General features: G+C 46.6%; 1 protein-coding gene across 2 annotated transcripts in view; it reads right to left on the bottom strand.

Moving 5' to 3' along the window:
- The window catches only part of ST3GAL3 (ST3 beta-galactoside alpha-2,3-sialyltransferase 3), a 226482-nt gene that overhangs the window by 94684 nt on the left and 110323 nt on the right, over positions 1-21475 (bottom strand). For both annotated transcript variants that reach the window (XM_058680079.1, XM_004591485.3), the window contains 2 exons: positions 18580-18622; positions 1404-1496 (listed from right to left, as the gene is read on the bottom strand). In XM_058680079.1, the coding sequence (XP_058536062.1) occupies positions 1404-1496; positions 18580-18622 (136 nt within the window). The remainder of the gene's footprint in view (positions 1-1403; positions 1497-18579; positions 18623-21475) is intronic.

Raw genomic sequence — 21475 nt, 5'->3', positions numbered from 1 at the left:
AATTATGACATATTTGCTTAAATGTACATTATGTAATCATTTTGAAAATCAGACAGACCTATATGTGCTAGAAATGAGGTCTTCCCTAAAGTGCAGAGTTAGGGGTTAAAAAGCAAGGTGTAGAATAATAAACACGGCGGGCATATTTCCGTTTATGGTAACACTGGCTCTCTCTGGGGAGGGGGTCTGGAGTGGCAGTACACACACTTTTGTACTGTTTTTGCTTTTCAAATACATGTGCCTGATTTATTTTTAATTAGAAAAAGCAAAGGAAACTTACACAAGAGTCACAGAAAACTCACAGGTGTCTAGGCCACAAGACTGAATCCTGCAGGCTTGCGGAAACACGTGTAGGATTGTAGAACACACTGCCAGACACATTAGCAGCACTCAATAAATAGCTGGTGGTGGGGGAAGCCAAATAGTTGGAACCAATTCAGAAGGCAGTCCCTGGACAAAGAGATCTCTATCTGAGTCCCAGATACTCAGCAAGGACAGCCCCCAGCTCTACACACAGAGCTAAGCTGGGGACTTCTCACATTAAGAAAATAAAGCAGCATAAGTCCCAAGACCCTGGGCTTACTCTGGGGCCAGCTGTTTCTCCACACTGTTCTGCAGGCACACTGTGTGCCCTCACTCAGCCTTCCAAGAGCTGAGAGGCAAGCCTTTCCCCAAGGGAGCAAAGCCCACCCTGGGACTCCTTTGGTGGTCCAAGTGCTACTACATCCCAACACCCTCTGGGTGTTCTGCACAGCCTTCCCTCAGCCACTCTGAGTCAGAAATTCTTGTCACTTTAAAAAAACAAGAGGAGCCTGACAATCTTGCTCTTTAGTCCTTGGTCCATATCATGGTTTCAGATCTTGTGGCGCAATCCCTTAGCTCCTTTGGTGAAAGGAACTCCCTGGATTGAGCCTCTTTTTTCAACAAGTCAGAAAAACAAGATGGGAGCAAAACAGAACAAGATGGAAGGTGCTAATATTCAGTTTCAGAAGTCACTTTGTTGTTGCTTTATTGGGATCATCCTCTCTGATGCCAGTTGTGGGTCTGTCTTCCAAAAACGTCTGCTAGGCCTCTGACACCAGGACACAAGAGCTTCTCTACTTTATGGTCATAACTGTTCTGGATCCTTGGTCTCTATCGGACAGTCATGGAGGCTCTAGCTCATTCCAGCTGGCAGCATAGATGAGCTGTGCTGCCATGTGTCAGCTTGAAGAAGCAGACATGGGACAAGACACAGCAAGGGCACAGAGTTTAGCCAGGCCAGGAATCAACAAGCAAAGGCCCTTCTAGGACCCAGGAGGAACATTAGAACAGACTCATGTTTCCTTGGAAGATGGTGTATGGTGGTGAAGGATATGACATAGGCTACCCAGGCTACAACGAAGAAAAATGGCAGTGCTTACCGGGGGAAGATGGCGGTCATCAAGGCAGAAGCATAGCCAGGCTTGCACGCTCCCTCAGAGAAGTTTGCATACTTGGTGGCCAATTCAGCAGGCCTGTGGGGAGAGAAGGAAAAGTCACATGCTTGCCAGGCACAGATTAGTCCTTGGGCTTTCAATCCATGATGACACGAGGGTGTCCACATCTGGAATAAAGCCTTACTCCCTGCCAACAGCACCTCAGTCCCTTTTCCACATCAAGGCTCCTGTGCTCCTATCTACTGGGTTACTCCCCAAATGCTTCCAGTGGCTGAGGCCAGGATCAAGCCAAGACCTGGGAACTTAATCCAGGTCTCCCACATGGTTGATGGGAATTCAATTATATAATCCATCACTTGCTGCCTCCCAGGATCTGCTTTAGCAGGAAGCTGGATCTGGAGGCTGCAGCTAGGAATCAAGCCCAGGAATGGGATTTGGGCACCTTAACTACCAAGCTGAATGTCTGCCTCTCACGTGGATTCTTTAGCCACTAGGCCACGGCGCCAGGCTCTCACGTGGATTCTTTACACTAAGTCTCATACCAAAGAAATCAGGAACCCCAATCAGGCTTCCAGACTGGGGAGGTGGCACTTGGTGCTCTACAGGACAAAGCTGCTTGAGATGAGCCCTGCCTTTCCGCCTTCCTGTGATGTTCCCACATGTCTAGTCTCATCCTCTCTTCTCTGCACATACACTGTGACTTCCCAGTGGGAACCATGAACAGTAGCCTGAATACAGACATAAAAATCGTGTCCTTGGGACTCCTGTTGTAACTATTACACTTCCAGTGGGAGATGCTCTCCTGCTCACCTTGCATGCGTTATCCCTCATCCTTTCCCAGCTGCCTAATGCCTACTGGCTCTTTACAGCTAAGCTTGGCTGCCCTGGGAGCAGTGCCCTGAGCCCCACACTGGGCCTCAAGCCTCCTCCGTGCTCCTCCAGTCCCTCCCTGCTTCCCACATGATGTGCATACCTGTGAGCACTCACCAGGCTGTAATTGCTGGTGGTGAGCATCCTGCATCATACTGTAAAATTCCTGGCATCGGGGTCTATGTTAACTTTGCCCCCTGGCTCCCTGTGCAGAGGAGGGACACACAGAAGACATATATGCTTTCTACAAGGAACAAAATGAACCTGATAGCTTCCACTTGTACTGCATGGCCAGCAAGGCAGTTCCAGGAACCCACAGGCCAGGGACTTTGCAATGTGCTTCAAAGGAGCTGTGCTCTGACCCTGGCTTGGCTGTTGTGTGACTGTCATCAGGTCCCCTCATTGAGTTTGTCTTTGTGGGTTCACTGTGGGGCTGGAGTCACTGCCCTGTTACCCAAAATTCCACTCTGCACTCTGGAATGAAATCTGAATGAAGAATAGGGTCTCTTTGGTAAACAGCTCAGTGGCTGCAGGGCACCTGTGTGAGCCTGGTTGACTGCCAGCTGAGTCCCAATGAACTCCACCCCCACGCTTGGGCCCAATGCCAGCACTCTGGTGTCCAGCTGCTTCACAGGGCCGTGGGTAGGGTGGTAGTGGGGGTACTACATGGTGAGAGATGACGCTGCCATTACCTGGTTCATTCCTAGACACCCTGGGGCCAAGTCCAGGGCCCTTCCTAGAGCAAGTTAGTCACATACATCTGTGTCCACATGCAGCTTCATTTAGAAATTTACATTTTGAAGCCTTTCTTACCAGTGAAATTCAAAGCTTAGAATGCAAACGACATGCCAAAGAGTTGGGATGTTATTTGGTAGGCAAAAGAAAGTCAACGGTTTCAGTAACAGAAAAACAGTATTTCCTTATGTAAACTAACTATACTTAAGAAATTTTAAAAAAATTTGAGGGTAATTACTGAATTTGCTAAGATTAGGTGCAGTGATGAAAACATTCTAGGCTGCTTTCAACAGCCCTGTGACCAGGTCTTGTGAATGACTCATCCACACATGGCGCGTGGCCAGAGCAAGGACTTAGGGCAGGCATTGCAGTGCAGCAAATTAAGCTGTCACAATGACAGCATCCTGTATTGGAGCACTTGCTGGCTCCACTTCCTATCCAGCTTCCTACTAATGTACCAGGGAAAGCAGCTGAAGATGACCAAATTACTTGGGTTTCTACCAGTCATGTGGGAGACTCCTATGGAGTTCTAGGCACCTTGCTTCAGCCTAAATCAAATCTATTGTTTGTTACCATCTGGGGAGTGAACCAGCAGATGGAAGAACTGTCCCCATTTCTCTGTCTCTCTCTCTGTCTCTCAGTCACTGGGCCTATCAAACCAAACAATCACTTTTTTGTCTTAAGAAAACAGGATCTCATCTAAGGTGATATAGTTGACACACAGCAGGTACCGAGTTTGAACGGCTTCTAAGACTGGTCACCGCCATAAATGTGACCATACAGGGAGGTGTAGAGCACAACAGATTGGGACTGGTCAGAGGGGCCAGAGCTGGTCTAGCTAGAGGACTCAGATGGCCTCCTACAGCTTTCCCACAGGGTGCACGCAAGCACTGGGGCATCCGAATCCCTAGATACCCTGTTTCCTGCTGCCCATCATCTGTCCACTGGCCTCACACTGGAAGTTCCCTGTGGTCTTTCAGGGTCCCAGAAAGTTTCACAAAGAAGTTGAAAGACAGGTGGTAGCTGCCCTTCATAACACAAAGCATGGCAGAAATAAATTTACAACGTGACTCAACACTTTGACCACATCTTTCCGGTCTCGAGTGTGTGTTTTAGACTCCTGGACAGGCACTTTGTAAGCTAAAGGCTGGAGATGGTCCAGGGTTCACAGGTTCACATCGTCCACAAGGGAACGCAGGGAAGCCAGAACCCAACAGAAAAGGCAAGGGACATGGATACAGCTCTTTCCAGGGCAGTGCAAGGTCACCAAACATCAAGGAGGAAGAGTTTTCAATCCACCCTTCATCTCCAAGGCAACAGTGACGTCTAACATGTACAGCCGGGCACAGTGGGCCATGTAGTCGGGTGATTACCAAATTAAAATGCCTCAGAGATGGCCTCCTGACTATCCCAGTGAGAGAAGAATAAGGGGAGTGTTGGGGATTCTGACTCACACGGCAGGCTGGGACCTCTGGGGCAGCTGCGGTCAAAACCACCAAGAGTAACTGTCGCCAACCCCTCAGGCCAGCATACTTAGTTTCTCTCAGGCACTCACACTCCAAATGCCAGGAGGCCCCGCAGATAGATGCCTGATCCAATCATTCGGCTCTTGTTCTTCTGGGCCTCTGTACTGGTCTTTCATCTGGTAAGATGTGGCCCTGCAACCAGTAAGAGCGGCCTTTGTGCTGCGGCCTTTGTGGCTCCTTCAGAGGACCCCCAAAGGGACAGATGGGAGTCAAGAGAAGGAACCAGACCTCTACTCCTCAACTTTATCTGGGGAGGACCAAGATGAGCAAGCAGGCGTATAGTGGGCCATGAATGGCAACGGCGTTGGAGCTGGAATCACAAACGTTCAAGGACGTGCTGACAAGCTGTGAGCACTAGGGCAGGTGGTGGGAAATCGGATTCTCAGCTCCCTTGTTCCTTCCCAGCCCCTGGTGAGGATGTGATGAGAAGGCAATGCGTGGTTCCCTGCAGCAGCACATGGATGCTGGGTGAACAATGAGGTACAAAGGCCAGTGGTTGGCACATGGAAGCTCTGAGCCTCAAGGTTGTATTTGATGAAGAGACTGGAATTACCACAGAGTAAGTTACTAGGAGCCACTGCACAATCCCCTTGGGAGGGTGCTCTGGAAGGGTCAGCACTGGGAGCAATTGGTCTGGTCTGGTAGCGAAATAATCAGGATGTGACGTCCCAGTTGCTGAGAGAAGGAAATGTGGCAAGAAGGGTGCAGAGACCAATTGTAGAACACCCTGGTTTGATAAGGCGTATCATATGATCCTCTGCTGGCTTTGGCAATGTGGAGGAGCTGGTGATCTTGGCAAGAACTGATTCACTGGAGTGTGGGGGACAATACAGATTTCATCGGAGCTACAAGAAAACAGGAGAACAACTGGAGTCACAGAGACTATTTCTAGAATATTGCTATATAGAGAGGGGCAGGGAGAGAGAGAGAGAGAGAGGAAGGGAGGGAGGGAGAGAAATGGGGCAATAGCTTGATGGGAGAAGGAGGGTAAAGACAACATTTTTTGAGGTTGGGAAATATTTCAGCATGTTTATAATCTGCTTAGAATAAGAAAAATTCTCATGATGTAGTAGAGATGGAATGGCTGGAGGAGGAATGTCCTTGAGCAAGTGTGTGAAGGGGTAGGAAGGATTCAGGATGAAAGTGGGGTTAGCCTTGGCTCTGCTCCCTAACCCTGCCCTGGCAAATGAACTGCAATAATATTCAAACACCACTTCCTGTAAGAATTTTTCACAATGTTTTCCCCTTCCACGTAGAACCAATCCATCCCACTGGTGAACCCCAACACACCTAGTGCAGACTGTCACCTGAGCTTTGCACCTGTTCTTATACCCTCTCTTTATGTATTTTCCACCTCCTGCCCTTCACTCATTCATTCAATAGACATGCAGCACCAATGGAGTCAGCTCTGCTGGATCTTTACCCTGGACCCATCCCTTACTAGCTGTGTGATTTAGAGCATGTTACTTAATTGTTGTATACTCTTAAACTTCCAGGTTCTGAAACAGAGATTATACTAGTGCTGAGTTCATAAAATGATTGTGAGGATTACACTGAGGATCGATGCCAGCCCCTGGCACAATACCTAAAGAACACTTTGTTGTCACTCAGTCTTGTTGTCTACTCTGTTTAGCTGCCACTGGCCAGACACTGGTTGGGGTCAGGGACACAATGACTATTAGCACACAGTTATAGCCCTTGAACTTGTCATTTAAATGTTTTTCCCTCTTATACCATGCAATTGTAGCACAACACACATGGCAGAGAATAAGTACAGAAGTACCCAACAGGATGTTGGACTCAACTCATTTGGCTGCCCAGAAGGGGGCGTTGATGGCTGAGGGAAATGAGGAAGTGACTCTGGACTCCACAGATAAGTGATGGACATCTTCTAACCAACTGTCCAGTCAGTCCTCTACTAAGCCCTTTCCCTCACCTCATGTGCTAACATCTTGATGCAGAGCTCACTTCTTGTTATGCCCCATAAGAAATACAGAAGCCTGGGGCTGGTGCAATGGTTCAGTTGGCTAATCCTCCTCCTTCAAGTACCAGGATCCCGCATGGGCACTGGTTCATGTTCTGACTGCTCCACTTCCCATTCAGCTCCCTGCTCGTGGCCTGGGAAATCAGTCAAGGATGGCTAAAACCTTGGGACCCTGCTCCCACATGAGAGACCTGGAAGAAGCTCCTGGCTCCTGGCTTTGGATTGGCTCAGCTCTGGCCATTGTGGTCATTGTGGAGTGAACCAGAGGATGTAACAGCTCTCTGTCTCTCCTCCCCTCTGTAAATCTGCCTTTCCAATAAAAATAAATAGATCTTAAATAAAAAAGAAAGAAATCCAGTAGCCTAGGCAAAGCTGGCCAGTGTCACCATGCTGTGGGGACGGGTTCACTCTACCCTTCCAGTGGGAACACATTTCTCCCCTTATCACAGAGGTGTTTCCAGAGCAAGTGTGATCTAGGGCCTGGCTGAAACAGCCCTGCTAGCTGTAGCAATCCTGTCACCAAAGATTTTCATCCTGATTTTTTTTTTTTTCTGAAACAGCCTCTCTGGAAGGAAACTGATATACTGCAGATCATCTCAGGCTTCAAGATGGAAGCATTCCTCCTCCAGGGCAGCTTCTGTCTCCCCTGACAACCGCCTGCCACTGGCTCCTGTGTTACAATCAGGGTCTCTGTTCGCTCCCAGTTGGGATGCACTGGTCCACTGTGCCTTGCACACTACTGACCCTCTGCTCTTTGTGACCTCCAGTGCAGCCACCTGTGATGATGTTTGGCATGCTGTGACATGCCTTCTACCACTTCAAGAGAAGAGGCACGGCTTGATCTGGGCCTTCTGGAATTTGTGGAATTTTTCCTGGAGGCCCTGCTTTTCTTTCTACTCTTGCTACTGGGTATTGCAATACCTTTCATCAGCTGTGTCCTACTGGATCAATCAGTGATTCTGGTGCTGACATGACTGCAGCTGATCTTGTCTCCAGGGCCTTGTAATCCACATCATCTTGGTTGGCAGGTGGCTCTCCCAAAAGCTCTCCAGACACGCCGGCCTGTGCCAGTACGGACAATCTTCATAGGGGCTTTCTATCAATGACCTGAAGGAACGGCTCCCAGTCAATTTTGCTTCCATAATTCTTAAAGAATAATACCACTCCCCTTTCTGGGTGGCAATGAAAGGAACAAGGGAACTGATATTTAAAGAGCTTAAACCATGAACCAGATACTGGGTCTAATGACTTGATTCAGCTCAACCATAATCCTCCAAAGAAGCCCTGCCCCTAGACCCAGTTACATGGGGCTGTGAAGGAAGGTCCAGGAAAAGACGTGACTGGAGGACGGGCCACCTGCATTTACTCCATAAAATTCAAATTCTTATTCTGCATCTGTGACCATCATCACCAAGGCTATCATCTTGGAGAGTCACGGGGAGCCAGAACTCACAGGTGTCAGGAAGCGTGACACAGCACCAGGAAGCCTGACTGAACCAGCCGAGACACATGGTACTGCAGAACAGAAGGGATGAGAACATCTACCATGTTTCTATGCCAGGCGCCAAAAAGTCTTGGCATTGTGAGAACAGCAGCACTGTTACCTTTCTCTTGTGGTAGAAGACATTTGCCACAAGATGTCTGACTACAAAAATCAGAGGTAAATCATGAACCTGAATGGAATTAGATGCAACCTGGATACAGTGAGGAAATTTCAATGGCATGGACTGGATAATAAATAAATAGCCAAGTATCTCTTCTGTCCACAGTTTTGTCATCATCAACAGATCATTATATTTCATATGGACTCCACATCCTTTCAAAAGTTTTTAAAATTTTTACTTCACATTTTCATTTCATCTGAAAGCCAGAGAGAGAGAGAGAGAGAAAATGTGAGGATGTTCTCACTTGTACCTACTGGCTCACTCACCAATGCCTGCAATAGCCATGACTGAGCCAGGCTGAAGCCAGGAGCCTGAAACTCCATTCAGGTCTCCCACACGGGTAACAGCTATCCAAACACCTGGGGCATCACCTGCTGTCTCCCAGGGTGCACATTAGCAAGAAGCCACACAGGAAGTGGAGGAGCGGAGATTTGAAGTGGGTGCCCTGCTATGGGATGTAGATGTCCCCAAGTGGCATCTTAACTACATTTCAAATCCTCATTTCAGCAGAGGTCTTAGAAAAATAGCCAGGACTCTGAACACAGCTGAAGCATCCTTAACCTAATGCACGTATTATTTACACTTTTGAAAAGAATGCCCCCAAAACCAATCTCTTCTCACCAAAACCCTTGCTTTGGTAGAACACAGCACTTGGCTTAAAGGTAAGAAGACTGGAGTTTAGGTAAGTAGCTTAGTGTATAGCATCAGGACACAATCAGTTTCTTAATTCTCAAAGTAGTGTTAACAAAGCAAAGAGTAGATACAACAATACACATTTTATAAGAACTGCTGGGAAGATCAGTGAATACCTGAAACCATAAAGGCCATTGAAAGGTTATACCAACCTCAGCTACTATGCCTGCTGGCTTATAAAATTTAACCTATTTATTTCTTTTAATTTTATTTGAAAGGCAAAAAGAGATATTCCACCCACTACTTAACTCCCCAAATACTCATAACAGCTAGCGCTGGCATGCTGAAACCAGGAGCCCCAAAGCCAATCCAGCGGGTAGCAGGGACCCAACTCTACCCAAGCTAACACATTAGCAGGAACTGGATCAGAAGCAGAGGAAATGGAATTTCTTATCAATGGGCATTCCAATGCTTCTGTGAGCTCAATAAAGGGAAACTTGTTTACAATGAAACACACAGTGAAAACAAGATAAGTTCATGATCACGATTTTCAGATAACACAGTCCCTAAATCACTAAGTCCAGGCTTCTCAAAGTGGGTATCACAGTGTTGGGGCTACGTAATAAAGGCTAGGGGTCCTCAAAGCCAGCCCAGCACAAACTCTGTCTTTGTGGAGCAATACAAGCACTTCAAGGTGGGGAGAAGAGATAGTACAGCAATGCATACACATTATAGCCTAGGATGCAGAAATTTAAAACAGCTGAAATGGGAGAGCCTCAGGCGTCTTCGCGAGTGAGGTAGGTTGCTTGCAGTCGGTGCTGCTTCTGCTCTGCTACTCAGGGCCCTCTAGAAGAAGTTTCTGGAAGCTCTGCAATAAGGGGGGTGGTCTGAGTTTTCTGTTTTAGTTCCTGCCTGCCCTCCAGAAGCTTGTATTCTAGTAAACAAGGCAGGTAAGTAATTTAAAAACTACCCCCCAAGCGTAAGTGCAACCAGAGTTAGGTCCAGGGTACATGGCATTCGAGGCAATTCAAGTGACCTGGGGGATGGGGCTAAGACAGGCATGTTGGGAAGGTGACCCAGGAAGAACAGGGGACAGAAAATGGCTAGTTAAGGGGGACGGTGCAGATGCTCTGGAGGCGTATCAGTGGTTGACAGCTGAGTATTCCAGAGCAAAGATGCGTTTAAGGTTCCTCTATGTCTTGTGAGACTTGACAGCTCATTTTCTTTCAGTGCTGAACATCCCACTGCATGGATAAACCTCAGTGCACTTATCCATGTACCCATGAAGGACATCTTGGTTGCTTCCAGTTGCTGACAATTATAAATCAAGCTGCTATAAAATATTCATGTGCAGTCTTTGTATGGCCATAGAGGTCTCCACTCAGCCAGGCAGATGCCACAACAGACAGCTGGGGATTGGCCTTACAGGATGCTGCTAAACTGTTGTGCAGGGATCCAGTCATTCTGCACCCCTCACCTGCTGAGAGGAGCCCTGCTGCCTCACATGCTTGTCAGCATTCTGGATGATCAGGTTTTGTTATTTATATTTTAGTCAATCTAGCAGGTGTGTGATAGTATGTCATCATTGCTTTCATTTTCACTTCTGCAGACATGACACAAGTATTTTTCACATGTTTATTTGCCATCTGCATATCTTCTATGGTGGGGTGTTATCTTCAGATCTTTTCTCTTTCTTTTCACTGGGCTGGTTATTCTCTTAAAGTTGAATTTTTAAGAGTGTTCTCTATATTTTAGATACAAACCCTTTATATGTGCTTTACATACATTCCTCCTCTGTCGTCGTTTTCCAAATCTGCTATTCTCTAGGTAGTGTGTTTCACAGAGCACAAGTTCCAAATTTCAATAAAATCAACTTACCAGTTTTTCGTTCTTTCATGGATTTGTGCTTTTGGCTTTGTAAATAAAAATTTGTTGCCAAACTCCAACATCACCTAGATTTTCTCCTATCTTCTAGGAGTTTTGTAGTTTTGTGCTTTACATTTAAGTCTATTTAGATTTCACTTTGAGTTAATTTTTGTGAAACATGAAAGAGTAATGTATTTGTACAGAGATGTACAATGGATCTAGCAGCATTTGTTGAAAACCAATTTTCTTTCACTGAATTGTTCTTGGTCCTCTGTCAATGTGAACACACTACATTTGTGTAGTACATCAATTTCTGGACTCACTCTCCTGTTCCACTGATTCATTCAGCTAGTCTCTTGCCATGACCACACCATAGCTTTACTGTCAGCCCAAAGCCAGGGGGTGTGAACTGAACAGCTTTGTTTTTCAACAGCATTATTTTGGCTGTGGGTTCTTTCCCTTTCCATTTAAACTTCAAAACAAATTTGTTGACATATGCAAAATGACTTGCTGAGATGTTGACTGAGAACACAAAGAACCAACATATCCAGTTGGGAAAAATCCACATATTCGATTGACATCTTAACATTAAGTTTCTTTCTATCAGAAAACATGCAATCTCTCTCCATTTAGCAATATTTCTCTCACTAAAATTTTGAAGTTTTGGGGCCTGGCGGCATGGCCTAGCGGCTAAAGTCCTTGCCTTGAATGCACCCAGGATCCCATATGGGTGCTGGTTCTAATCCTGGCAGCTCTACCTCCCATCCAGCTCCCTGCTTGTGGCCTGGGAAAGAAGTCGAGGACGACCCAAAGCCTTGGGACCCTGCACCTGCGTGGGATACCTGGAGGAGGTTCCTGGTTCCTGGCTTCGGATTGGCTCAGCTCCAGCCGTTGCGGCCACTTGGGGAGTGAATCATCGGATGGAAGATTTTCCTCTCTGCCTCTCCTCCTCTCTGTATATCTGACTTTGCAATAAAAATAAATAAATCTTGGGCACGGCGCGATAGCATAGTGGTTAAAGTCCTCACCTTGCACGCCCGGGATCCCTTATGGGCGCCGGTTCTAATCCCGGCAGCCCTACTTCCCATCCAGCTCCCTGTCTGTGGCCTGGGGAAGCAGTTGAGGACAGCCCAAAGCCTTGGGACCCTGCACCTGCATGGGATACCTGGAGGAGGTTCCTGGTTCCTGGCTTCGGATTGGCTCAGCTCCAGCCGTTGCGGCCACTTGGGGAGTGAATCATCGGATGGAAGATTTTCCTCTCTGCCTCTCCCTCTCTCTGTATATCTGACTTTGCAATAAAAATAAATAAATCTTGGGCATGGCGCGATAGCATAGTGGTTAAAGTCCTCACCTTGCACGCCCGGGATCCCTTATGGGCGCCGGTTCTAATCCCGGCAGCCCTGCTTCCCATCCAGCTCCCTGTCTGTGGCCTGGGGAAGCAGTTGAGGACAGCCCAAAGCCTTGGGACCCTGCACCTGTGTGAGAGACCCAGAAGAGCTCCTGGCTCCTGGCTTCGGATTGGCTCAGCTCCAGCCATTGCGGTCATTTGGGGAGTGAACCATTGGACAGAAGATCTTCCTCTCTGTCTCTCCTCTCTGTATATCCGCCTTTCAATAAAAACGAATAAATCTTTTAAAAAAATAACAAATAAAATTCATAGGGATAAATTTTCCAAAATTTTTTGAATGAAGAAAACTTCAAAATTCTTTTTTTTTAAATTTGTTTATTTTTATTGGAAAGTCAGATATACAGTGAGGAGGAGAGACAGAGAGGAAGACCTCCATTCAATGAGTCACTCCCCAGCTCTCATGTGGGGGGTTCTCTCTGTCCAGTTCACCACATACTGACCAGATATAACAGACTGAGTCTCACTCTTAGGCTATGACTATTATCCCTACTTCACAGCAAGACACTGAGAATTAGTTGCTTAAATATTCACTCAGGATTAGACTAGTAAAATGTGGGCCTTGGTCTAAAAACTCACTTTTGGTTGACTCCATAGTCCACATTTTTAGTCACCAAAAATTACTGCTGTCCCAAATGACTGATCTTGCAGTTACAAGATAGATTTTCACATGAGTACTTTGAGTAATTTCACAGCAATAACAAGTGACTTTGTCATGTGGATACAAGCAGCAGGGAATTCTCAAAAGGCAATACAAACCAATTTATTTATTCCAAAAAGACAAAATAAAGAAAACCATATATGGGGTGAGTGTTTGGCCCAGCAGTTAAGACGCTGTGTGAAACGCCCACACTGTATCCAGGAGTGCCTGATAGAGCTTGAGCTGTTTCCAAACCCAGCTTGCTGCTGTCATGCACCTGGGAGATAGCTCAAGTAGTTGAGTTACCTGCCACACCTGTGGGAGGCTCAGACTGAGTTCTGGGCTCCTGGCTTCGGCCTGTTCCAGACACTATTACACCAGGCATTCTGGGGGAGTGAGCTAGCAGATGGAAGATCTCTTTCTGACTATATAAAAAAAGAAAAACCAAAATTTTTAAAATCCAAAATATCTATTTCTAGACTTCATGACTAGATAGACAGCTATGTTAAGAGTATTTCTATTTACCAGGGTAGGGGGCGGGCCTGGTGGGGGTTATTGTGGGTCGCCCCGACTAGGCTGCAGCTCTCACTGGTTGATGTAAGGGCCAAGTATGTGCTGGGCAGAACCAGACTGGACTGCAACACCCATTGGTTCCAGTGCAAGTCAGGACTGAAAACAGAACCACCCAGCAATTGAAACCACCAGCTGATCGGGCCCTGTGCTTGCTTGAACATACAAGAATCTGGTCTGGGAATACCTCAAAGTTTTTTGGAGATCTCCCCAATCGAACTGCTGGACTCAGAACCCTAACCAAGAAAAGACAGAGGACAGAACAAGTCAATCAACCACCTCAGCTATATGCTGGCAGTGATATACTGGGCAAATGAAGACCCTATGATGGACTGTGTCAATCAGTGGACGACCTCATCGAGCGATACTGGCAGCGATTCATAACTGGAGAACTATTAAAACCACTTGAGCAAGGATCTCAGAGCATACCCTGTATCTGGGACTTGGGGTGGGTGGGAAACTGGGTGGGGCTTCTCCCTCAATATCCCCCTTTATCTCAGATATATGATGGAAACAATATGGACATAATACTATTACCCACTTCCCTATACCCCCTGAACCTTTTTTTTTTTTACCGTAATTAACTATGTAAAGATTGTCAACAAGAATACAACAAATTATTAATAAAAAAAAAGAGTATTTCTATTTAACAGAAAATACTTGGGTGAGAAAATCATTCTCCTATAATTTATCTGTGTTGCATTCTCAGTGAAAGGTCAGCCAATTCTGACTTGTGGGCCAAAGCCAACCCACCCCCTGATTTTTGTATGACTCTGAGTTAATAACGTTTCTTACATTTTTAATGGGAAGGAAACAATTCGGAAGGCGTATTTTATGATACATTAAAAGTATATGAAAGTTTTAGTGTCCATAAATAGAGTTTCACTGGAGGATAGCCATGCTTACTCATCTACGCACCATGTTACACAGCAGGGTTAAGTAGTTCAACAGAAACAACAAGGCTTAGAAATGCTAAACTATTGACAACTGGCTCATTACAGAAAAGACCTGCTAACTCTTCCTATAAATAACTTCTGATAGCAGTTGCATTTCACAAACTGTCTTCAATGGCATCTAGTCTGCCAATAAAACCTTCTATTGAGTTCTTAGATGCGGTCACTGCTTTTGTAATCTAGTGTTTTATTTTCTGTGGTTCCATATTCCATACATCTAGTTCAAGTTTGTCTCTTGCTTCCTTAAATACAATATATGTAATTATTTCATCAACTGTGGACTTGCTATTTCAGAAATCTCCTCTTCTGTTTTAAGTGGTTCTCACTGGTGGATGCTTGCTTCTCTGTGTGTTAGTTATTTTTTCCTATGAGCTGTTTGGTTCCTTGAAAAGTTGCTGGTGAGCACTTCCTGTCTTCCTCTGCAGAGGGCTGACACTGGCGGCTGCTGGGTGCTTGCGGGCACTGCCAGTCTGGAGCATCTTCAAGGAGTTCAAGGCTAGAGGTCCCAGCTCACCTGAACAATAACTTTGGCAATGAACATCAAGAGCTGTTGTTTTATTAAATTTCTGCCCTGTTTCACCCAGAGCTGTGGTAACCTGTCCTGCAGCCTTGGCCTGAGGCTGTAGCTTCGATTCTAATTCACCTTTACCTCAAGCCCTCCGGGGTTCCAGTTTAATGTGCAAGAGAATGCAAGATGGAAATATGGAAGAGACGTGAACGAATTCAGAGGTTAGCATGAGATGGTCTAGAATTTAATAAGAGTTTTGAAGATAGAATAGGGCAGCAGAAACATTTAAAGAGATAGAGGGTGAAAATTTTCTAGAATGTAAGATTTCTTCTCAATGTTTGTATATTTATTTGAAAGCCGGAGACAGGGAGAGAGAGAAGGGGGGTGAGAGAGTGGGACAGAGAGAGAGAGAGATCTTCTATCAAATGGTTCATTCCCCCAAAAGGCTGCTCTGGCTGGGGCTGGGTCAGGCTGAATCTTGGAGCCAGGAACTCCACCCTGGTCTCCCACATGGGTGACAGGAATCTAAGCACCTGAGCATCATCTGCTAATTCCCCAGGCATACGAACAGGGAGCTGAATTAGAAGCCAGATGTGAGATTTGAACTGGCCTTTCTGATAAGGAATACATCATTGCAGGCAGTGGTTTGTTTATTTGTTTAAAGATTTATTTATTTTTATAGGAAAGGCAGATTTGCAGTGAAAGAGAGATAAAGATCTTCCATCTGCTGGTTCACTCCCCAAAGGGCCACAACAGCCAAAGCTGAACTGAGCTAAAGCCAGGAACCAGGAGCCTCTTCTGGATCTCCCATGTGGGTGCAGGGTCCCAAGGCTTTGGGCCATCCTCTGCTGCCTTACCAGGACACCAGCAGATAACTGGAAGGGGAAGTGGGGCCGCTAGGACACTACTCGGCGCCCATATGGAATGCTGGTGCTTGCAGGCAGAGAATTAGCAGAAAGTGGGCCAATCCACTGAGTCACAACATCTGTCCAGAACTTATCAATTTTATAGTCAGGAAGTTTAATGAATCCAAATCAAGACAAATGAAAAGAAATATGTATGGCTACTCACATTTTCTAGTATTTATTTTTCATAAAGAAAACGAAAATAAATCACCTAAGGACATACAATTTAAGACACAGAGGCAGAAATCAAATTAAGTTCTGATGCAAGTTCAGATCCTTGCCTGAACGTCGGGAGAGTACAGGACTCACGAAAGAAGGGACTCCACAGGGGAGATGTGAGTTGGCTAAGGAACTGTTCCCACCTCTCCTCTCAAAAGCAGAATCCTTAACAAGGCAACGTGTCCCCATAAGCAAACAGAAACCTTGCCCGTATACTGGTGCTTTTGTCTAAAAGTAACATTGGACTCGAAAGGCCTTTCCAGCAATAGGCAGGAAAAGTTCTAGCTCATGCCTCAGAGTACAGTTAAATCAAGGAGGCCAGGCCAACTTCCTAGACTCAAGACTAAGTCGGTTCATCTGGGTCATGGAAGTGGCCTAGTTCATGACAGAAAACTGCCCAACAGCCTCTGCCAGGAGAGCAGGGCACAGTGTCCTTCTGGTCCTCCTGACACTGTTGAGGCAGCTCAGTACTTTAGTTAGCATGTCCCAGATTAGATATCTTTGTTCATCTACATGACTTGACTTTGTAACTATTACACTGCTTCTATTTTGGTGATATTTCACCTGCTTAGGGTTTATACAGTCTGTTTGGGGCTAGAGTGTTAAATTAAGAACTTTCTAAGACTAAAGACTGTGTCTTTCTAGTCCAACCAAGCCTCACTCCCCAGATGTAAACATGTGGCTGATAGCTCTCCAGCAGTCTGGTATGAACAGGTGGCCCTGTAACCTATAAAAGCTGGGAGAGGGCCCAGCGCCATAGCCTAGCAGCTAAAGTCCTCACCTTGAATGCATGCTGGGATCCCATATGGGTGCCGGTTCTAATCCCAGTGGCCCCACTTCCCATCCAGCTCCCTGCCTGTGGCCTGGGAAAGCAGCTGAGGATGGTCCAGAGCCTTGGGACCCTGCACCCATGTGGGAGACCCAGAAGAGGCTCCATGCTCCTGGCTTTGGATTGACTCAGCTCCAGCTGTTGCAGCCGCTTGGGGAGTGAACCATCGAAAGATCTTCTTCTCTGTCTCTCCCCCTCTCTATATCTGACTTTTCAATAAAAACAAATAAATATATATTTTTAAAAAGCTGGGAGAGTCATAATGCTTCAATTCATGGTCAAGAATCCAGAGTCAAGGAAAGGGAGCCGAATGCCAGTTGATTCAGTGGGAAGGCCAAAAAGTCCCTGCTTTGATGACCTGCACGTAGGTAAAGCCATTGTCATTACTTTAACAGCTGTGGACAAGCTTGTATGTGAGAGAGGAAAGGAAGGAGACATGATTCTGATCTTCTAAAATGATGCCTGTCCGGTACAGGACAGGGGCCACGGGTATACCACAACACACTTACAACAGAAGGGAGCCACAGTTGGTGGTAAGATGGGTTTGTAGGCAGAGACTAAGCATGAACCATGCTGATGATCTACATAGGGCAGCTAGATCTGCAACTCCAGACACATTGGTCTAAAGTGGAACAGCACAAACATCCTCCCATTGTCCATTCCTTCAGCCAAGCCTCTGGTGTTTACTGAGACCCTAGCAAATGTATGCCAGTATCACCAAGGACCTAGAGAAACTAAGAAAGCCAAAATGGAGAGGCAAGGACATGATGTGGCAGTTGGGTTGCTACTTAGGATGTCATAGCCCATATCAGAGTGCCTGTTCAAGTCCTGGCTCCTCCACTGCTGATCCAGCTTCCTGCTGATGCACACCCTTGCAGGCAGTGGGTGATGGCTTGAGTGCACTGGTTCCTGCCACCCACATGAGCTCGAGAGACGTGGACTGAATCTTGGGACCCTGGGTCAGGCCTGCACCAGCTCTGACTGTTGGCGTGCATCTGGGGAGTGCGCCAGAGGATGGAAGATCTGTCTCTCTTTCACGCAGAATGAAAATAAATCTTAGGGTACTTTAAAGTATAGAAAAATGAAATGAAAAGTTAATTTTATTTTTGGTGAAATAAATATTTTAAATCCATGAATTATCAATGAACATTTTGTATGAGTGGATTTCAAAATCTTTTTTCCAGCAGGATAAACTTAGGATTTAATTCCACTTCCGAAACTCTCTTCACTACACTGTTTTTTTTACCTGAAGGAGGAAACTGAGGCATCAAAGAGGTTAATCACCAAAAGAAGAAATGTCCATCAAATCTGAACCAAGCTTTGCCTGGCTCCAAGCCTGTACCCTTTAACAAATTAATAATTTTGACACAGTTAATTCTAGCCTCACGAGACAACTGGTACCAGATGTAAGAAAATCCAGAGACAATTAACTGTGTCAGGGGAGGAAGTGGTTTTTAAGTTTTCCAAGTGGTCTAGCAAGGAAATGGAGTTTTGGGCATAGCCAACAGCGGAGCAGGTTGGCCTGAGGTAGCAGTGACAGTGACAGAAGGCTCTGCCTGCCAGGAGGCAGATGTCTCTGAGGAGCCACTGCTCCCTGCTGCAACTCAAACGAGGGACTGTGGCTTCTCCCTGCAAGGTACTGCCTTGTGCCAGGCGAATCTAAGGCCCGTGCTGACAGTCAGCACCCCAGTCTCCACAGGACCCTGCTGGCGGTGTTGCACTCACTCTAGGATTTGGCGGACAGCATGAAGACAGAGGTCCCAGGGAATCAGCCAACCACCAAGGGCTGATGAGAGCAACTTTAAAATTGTTACACTCCCACCCTAGAGCCAGGGTACTTAGCACTTTACTCACAGTTTTGAGTCCAGCTTCAGGAGGAAGCCCAGCCGATCATACTCTGAAAAAGAAAAGCGAAAGACGTCACTGTGGCGGAGCTGCTGTGGGCCTGGGCAGACCACGTTCCCCAGACCCAGCCCACAGGCACAGGGGGAACCAGGAAAACAAGATTCGACTACTTTCAAAGCACAGGCCCAAATACACAAATCATGCTTACGCTGAGGGCTCCAAAACGTCTGCTCGACTCCTAGCTTGCGAAGAACCAGGTCCCACACTAGATGCTTCTGAGGCTCTCTGGGCCAGCCGGTCTGATGCTGGCACACACTGCCTTCCTGCTTAAATGTGGTGCTTGGAACTGAAATCCAGTAAAGCATAAAACCAGACCCTGGGGAAGTAGCAGGGTTAGAAGCAATGTCTATTTCCTCCAGGCTCTAAGTACACTATTTGCTGAATCTTCCAGGTCAATTCTGGGATAAGATGTGGTAGGCATTCCTTTCCTGGTACTCACAAAAAAGGGACAGATCTGAATGTACAAAGAATAGAGGAGTTACAATAAAACTTCAGGGGTCAGCTTGCGGCACAGCTAATTAAGCTATCACCCGTGACATCAGCATCTCTTGTAGCAGTGCTGGTTTGAATAGAAGCTACCCAGCTTCCAATCCAGTTCCCTACTAATATACCTGGGAAGGGAGCAGAAGATGGCCCGAGTTCTTGGGCCCCTGTCATAGACACAGGAGACCCAAACGCAGTTCCAGACTCTTGGCTTCAGCCCAGCCCAGACCTGGCTGCTGCAGGCAAGATTCCTCACTCTCCCTCCTCCTCCCTGTTTATGAAATAAATAAACCTTTGGAAAAGAAATACATAAAATAAAAACTAATTGGTAAGCTGTCTGCAGTAAGTGATAAGTTGCTAATACCCTCGCATCTTGCCTCATTCAAAATGAGGTTAAAGAGGTTTTAACAAGTTATATAGGGGACAAGCTGATGAAATGATCCCTGGGAGTCTAAGAGGAAATATGCACGGGAAAAACAGCAGCTGCAGCTGGGGTGAGGACAGCGCCAGAGCACCACTCTGTCCCCAGGACACCTAACGTCTAAAACAGCAGGGAGCACTGAGCTTGTGGTTCACATCGTCCATAAGCAAAGCAGAGAATCACAACTACTCCTGGTCCTAAGAGTTAAGGGAAATTCCCTGTGATCTCCAGCTTTGGGCAAAGGGGGTAGGGGTGTGTGTGTATGTGTACAGTAAAACAAGTGGTGCATGAAGGCAGTTCTCAGTTGGCCTGGCTTGATCTGAACGTAAAACAGAAAACCAAGACCAAATGCTGGCTGAAGTGTGCGAGGCATAAGGCTTTTGAGAAACTCAGCTGAGAGAGGAGGGACCCCACGTGGGAGTCCTCCTGCAAAACTTATCAGGGCCAGACTTAGGGTTTTCAAAACTAGCTGAGCTGTGGTGCTGACTGGAACAGGACTCAGCAGACGGCTTCCTCCCCCCTCCCCCGGCCCCCCACCTCCAAGAGAAAGCCCTTGAGCACTCCACAGGAGCTTGTCCTCAAAATAATTGTTTGGCTCTAGCTCAGATAAATGGTTGGGAGACATTCTTAATGCATCAGGAACTTATGAAAATCAGAGGAAGGGGGGAAACAACAACAAAAGAGGCTTATATTTTTAAAACTGCTAAGAACAATTTGCACAAATAGTTACAACGTTTACAACTCCTTCAATAAGACTGCTCTGTCATCCCAGGACAAGGAAGTTCATCAGCTGCTGCCCCCTGCCCACGTGGTGACCACCTTGGAGCGCCTCCCCACGCATGCTACCTCTTGGTCAGACCTCAGCTAAGTCTTGGATTCCTTCTAGAGAAGCCAGAAAACATCTCCCCATGTATTGCAAGCTCAAATGTCACACGCATGAGAGCAGGAGGAGAATGCAGTCGCCTTCTGCAGCAGCTCACACTGTTAACTGTAGTTGCGTCAGAAAACCAACCCTGGTGTGAGCACCAGCCTGGCAGTTAAGGCAGCCACAGCCTACACCAGAGTACTTGGGATCAAGCGTGCACTCTACACCCAGTTCCAGCTTCTTGCTGATGCAGATTCCGCAACCACCTGCACTCCTGGAGGCCCTGGAGAAAACAGTGAATGGCTGAGTTGGTGTGGGGCTGTCTGGGTTCTTTCCAATATATCTATCTGCATGGGGGTTGGGGACTGCCTCCTGGGAGGCAGTGATGATAGCTCAAGTGACTGGGTTACTGAACCCTCGTGACAAACCTGGATTGGGTTCTGGACCGCTGACCCCAACTCCTTCCCACAGCCATGGCCAATGCAGGCATCTGGGGAATAAATACATGGGTGGGAGCTCTATCAAAAACAAAACCAAACAATAACCACACACCACACAAACCAAAAAAACCACTTTGTATCTCTGAACAAATTCTCTCTCTTTCCGGTGGTTTTCCTGGTCTATCTGTTGCTTTCTCCCTTATTTAGAGACAAGAGTACCAGAAATAGTCCACTTACTTCTTTAAGAAAATGAAACTGTGTGAGCACATGGACGATTAACAGCGAGGGACGCTTGGCTGCAGTGCGAGATCCCAGAGGGGACGGAGGCCATCTGGAGACCACATGCTCCCAGGAATGGAGGCCTCCACCACTGCTGGCTAACTGGCCAGGCAACACCACAGGCCCAGGGAGACTACACTTTCTGGTGTTCCCCCTGCCCCCAAGTCATAGAGTTGGAATTTTTTTTTAAGGCAAAATTTCTCAATTTGTAAATATTGGCAATGGATTTAAAAATAAAAAAGTCAAAAGCTTGTGTGAATCTGCCAAAATATGTCTGTGGGCAGAATTCAGCCAGCGGCTAACAGTCTGTCGGCTGCACTAGACTGGACAGCTTGCAAGGGCAGTGGCTGCGCCCAG

Source organism: Ochotona princeps, chromosome 2 (assembly GCF_030435755.1).
Source record: "Ochotona princeps isolate mOchPri1 chromosome 2, mOchPri1.hap1, whole genome shotgun sequence".
NCBI classification, from domain to species: Eukaryota; Metazoa; Chordata; class Mammalia; order Lagomorpha; family Ochotonidae; genus Ochotona; species Ochotona princeps.
This window is presented reverse-complemented; position numbering and strand designations above follow the sequence as displayed.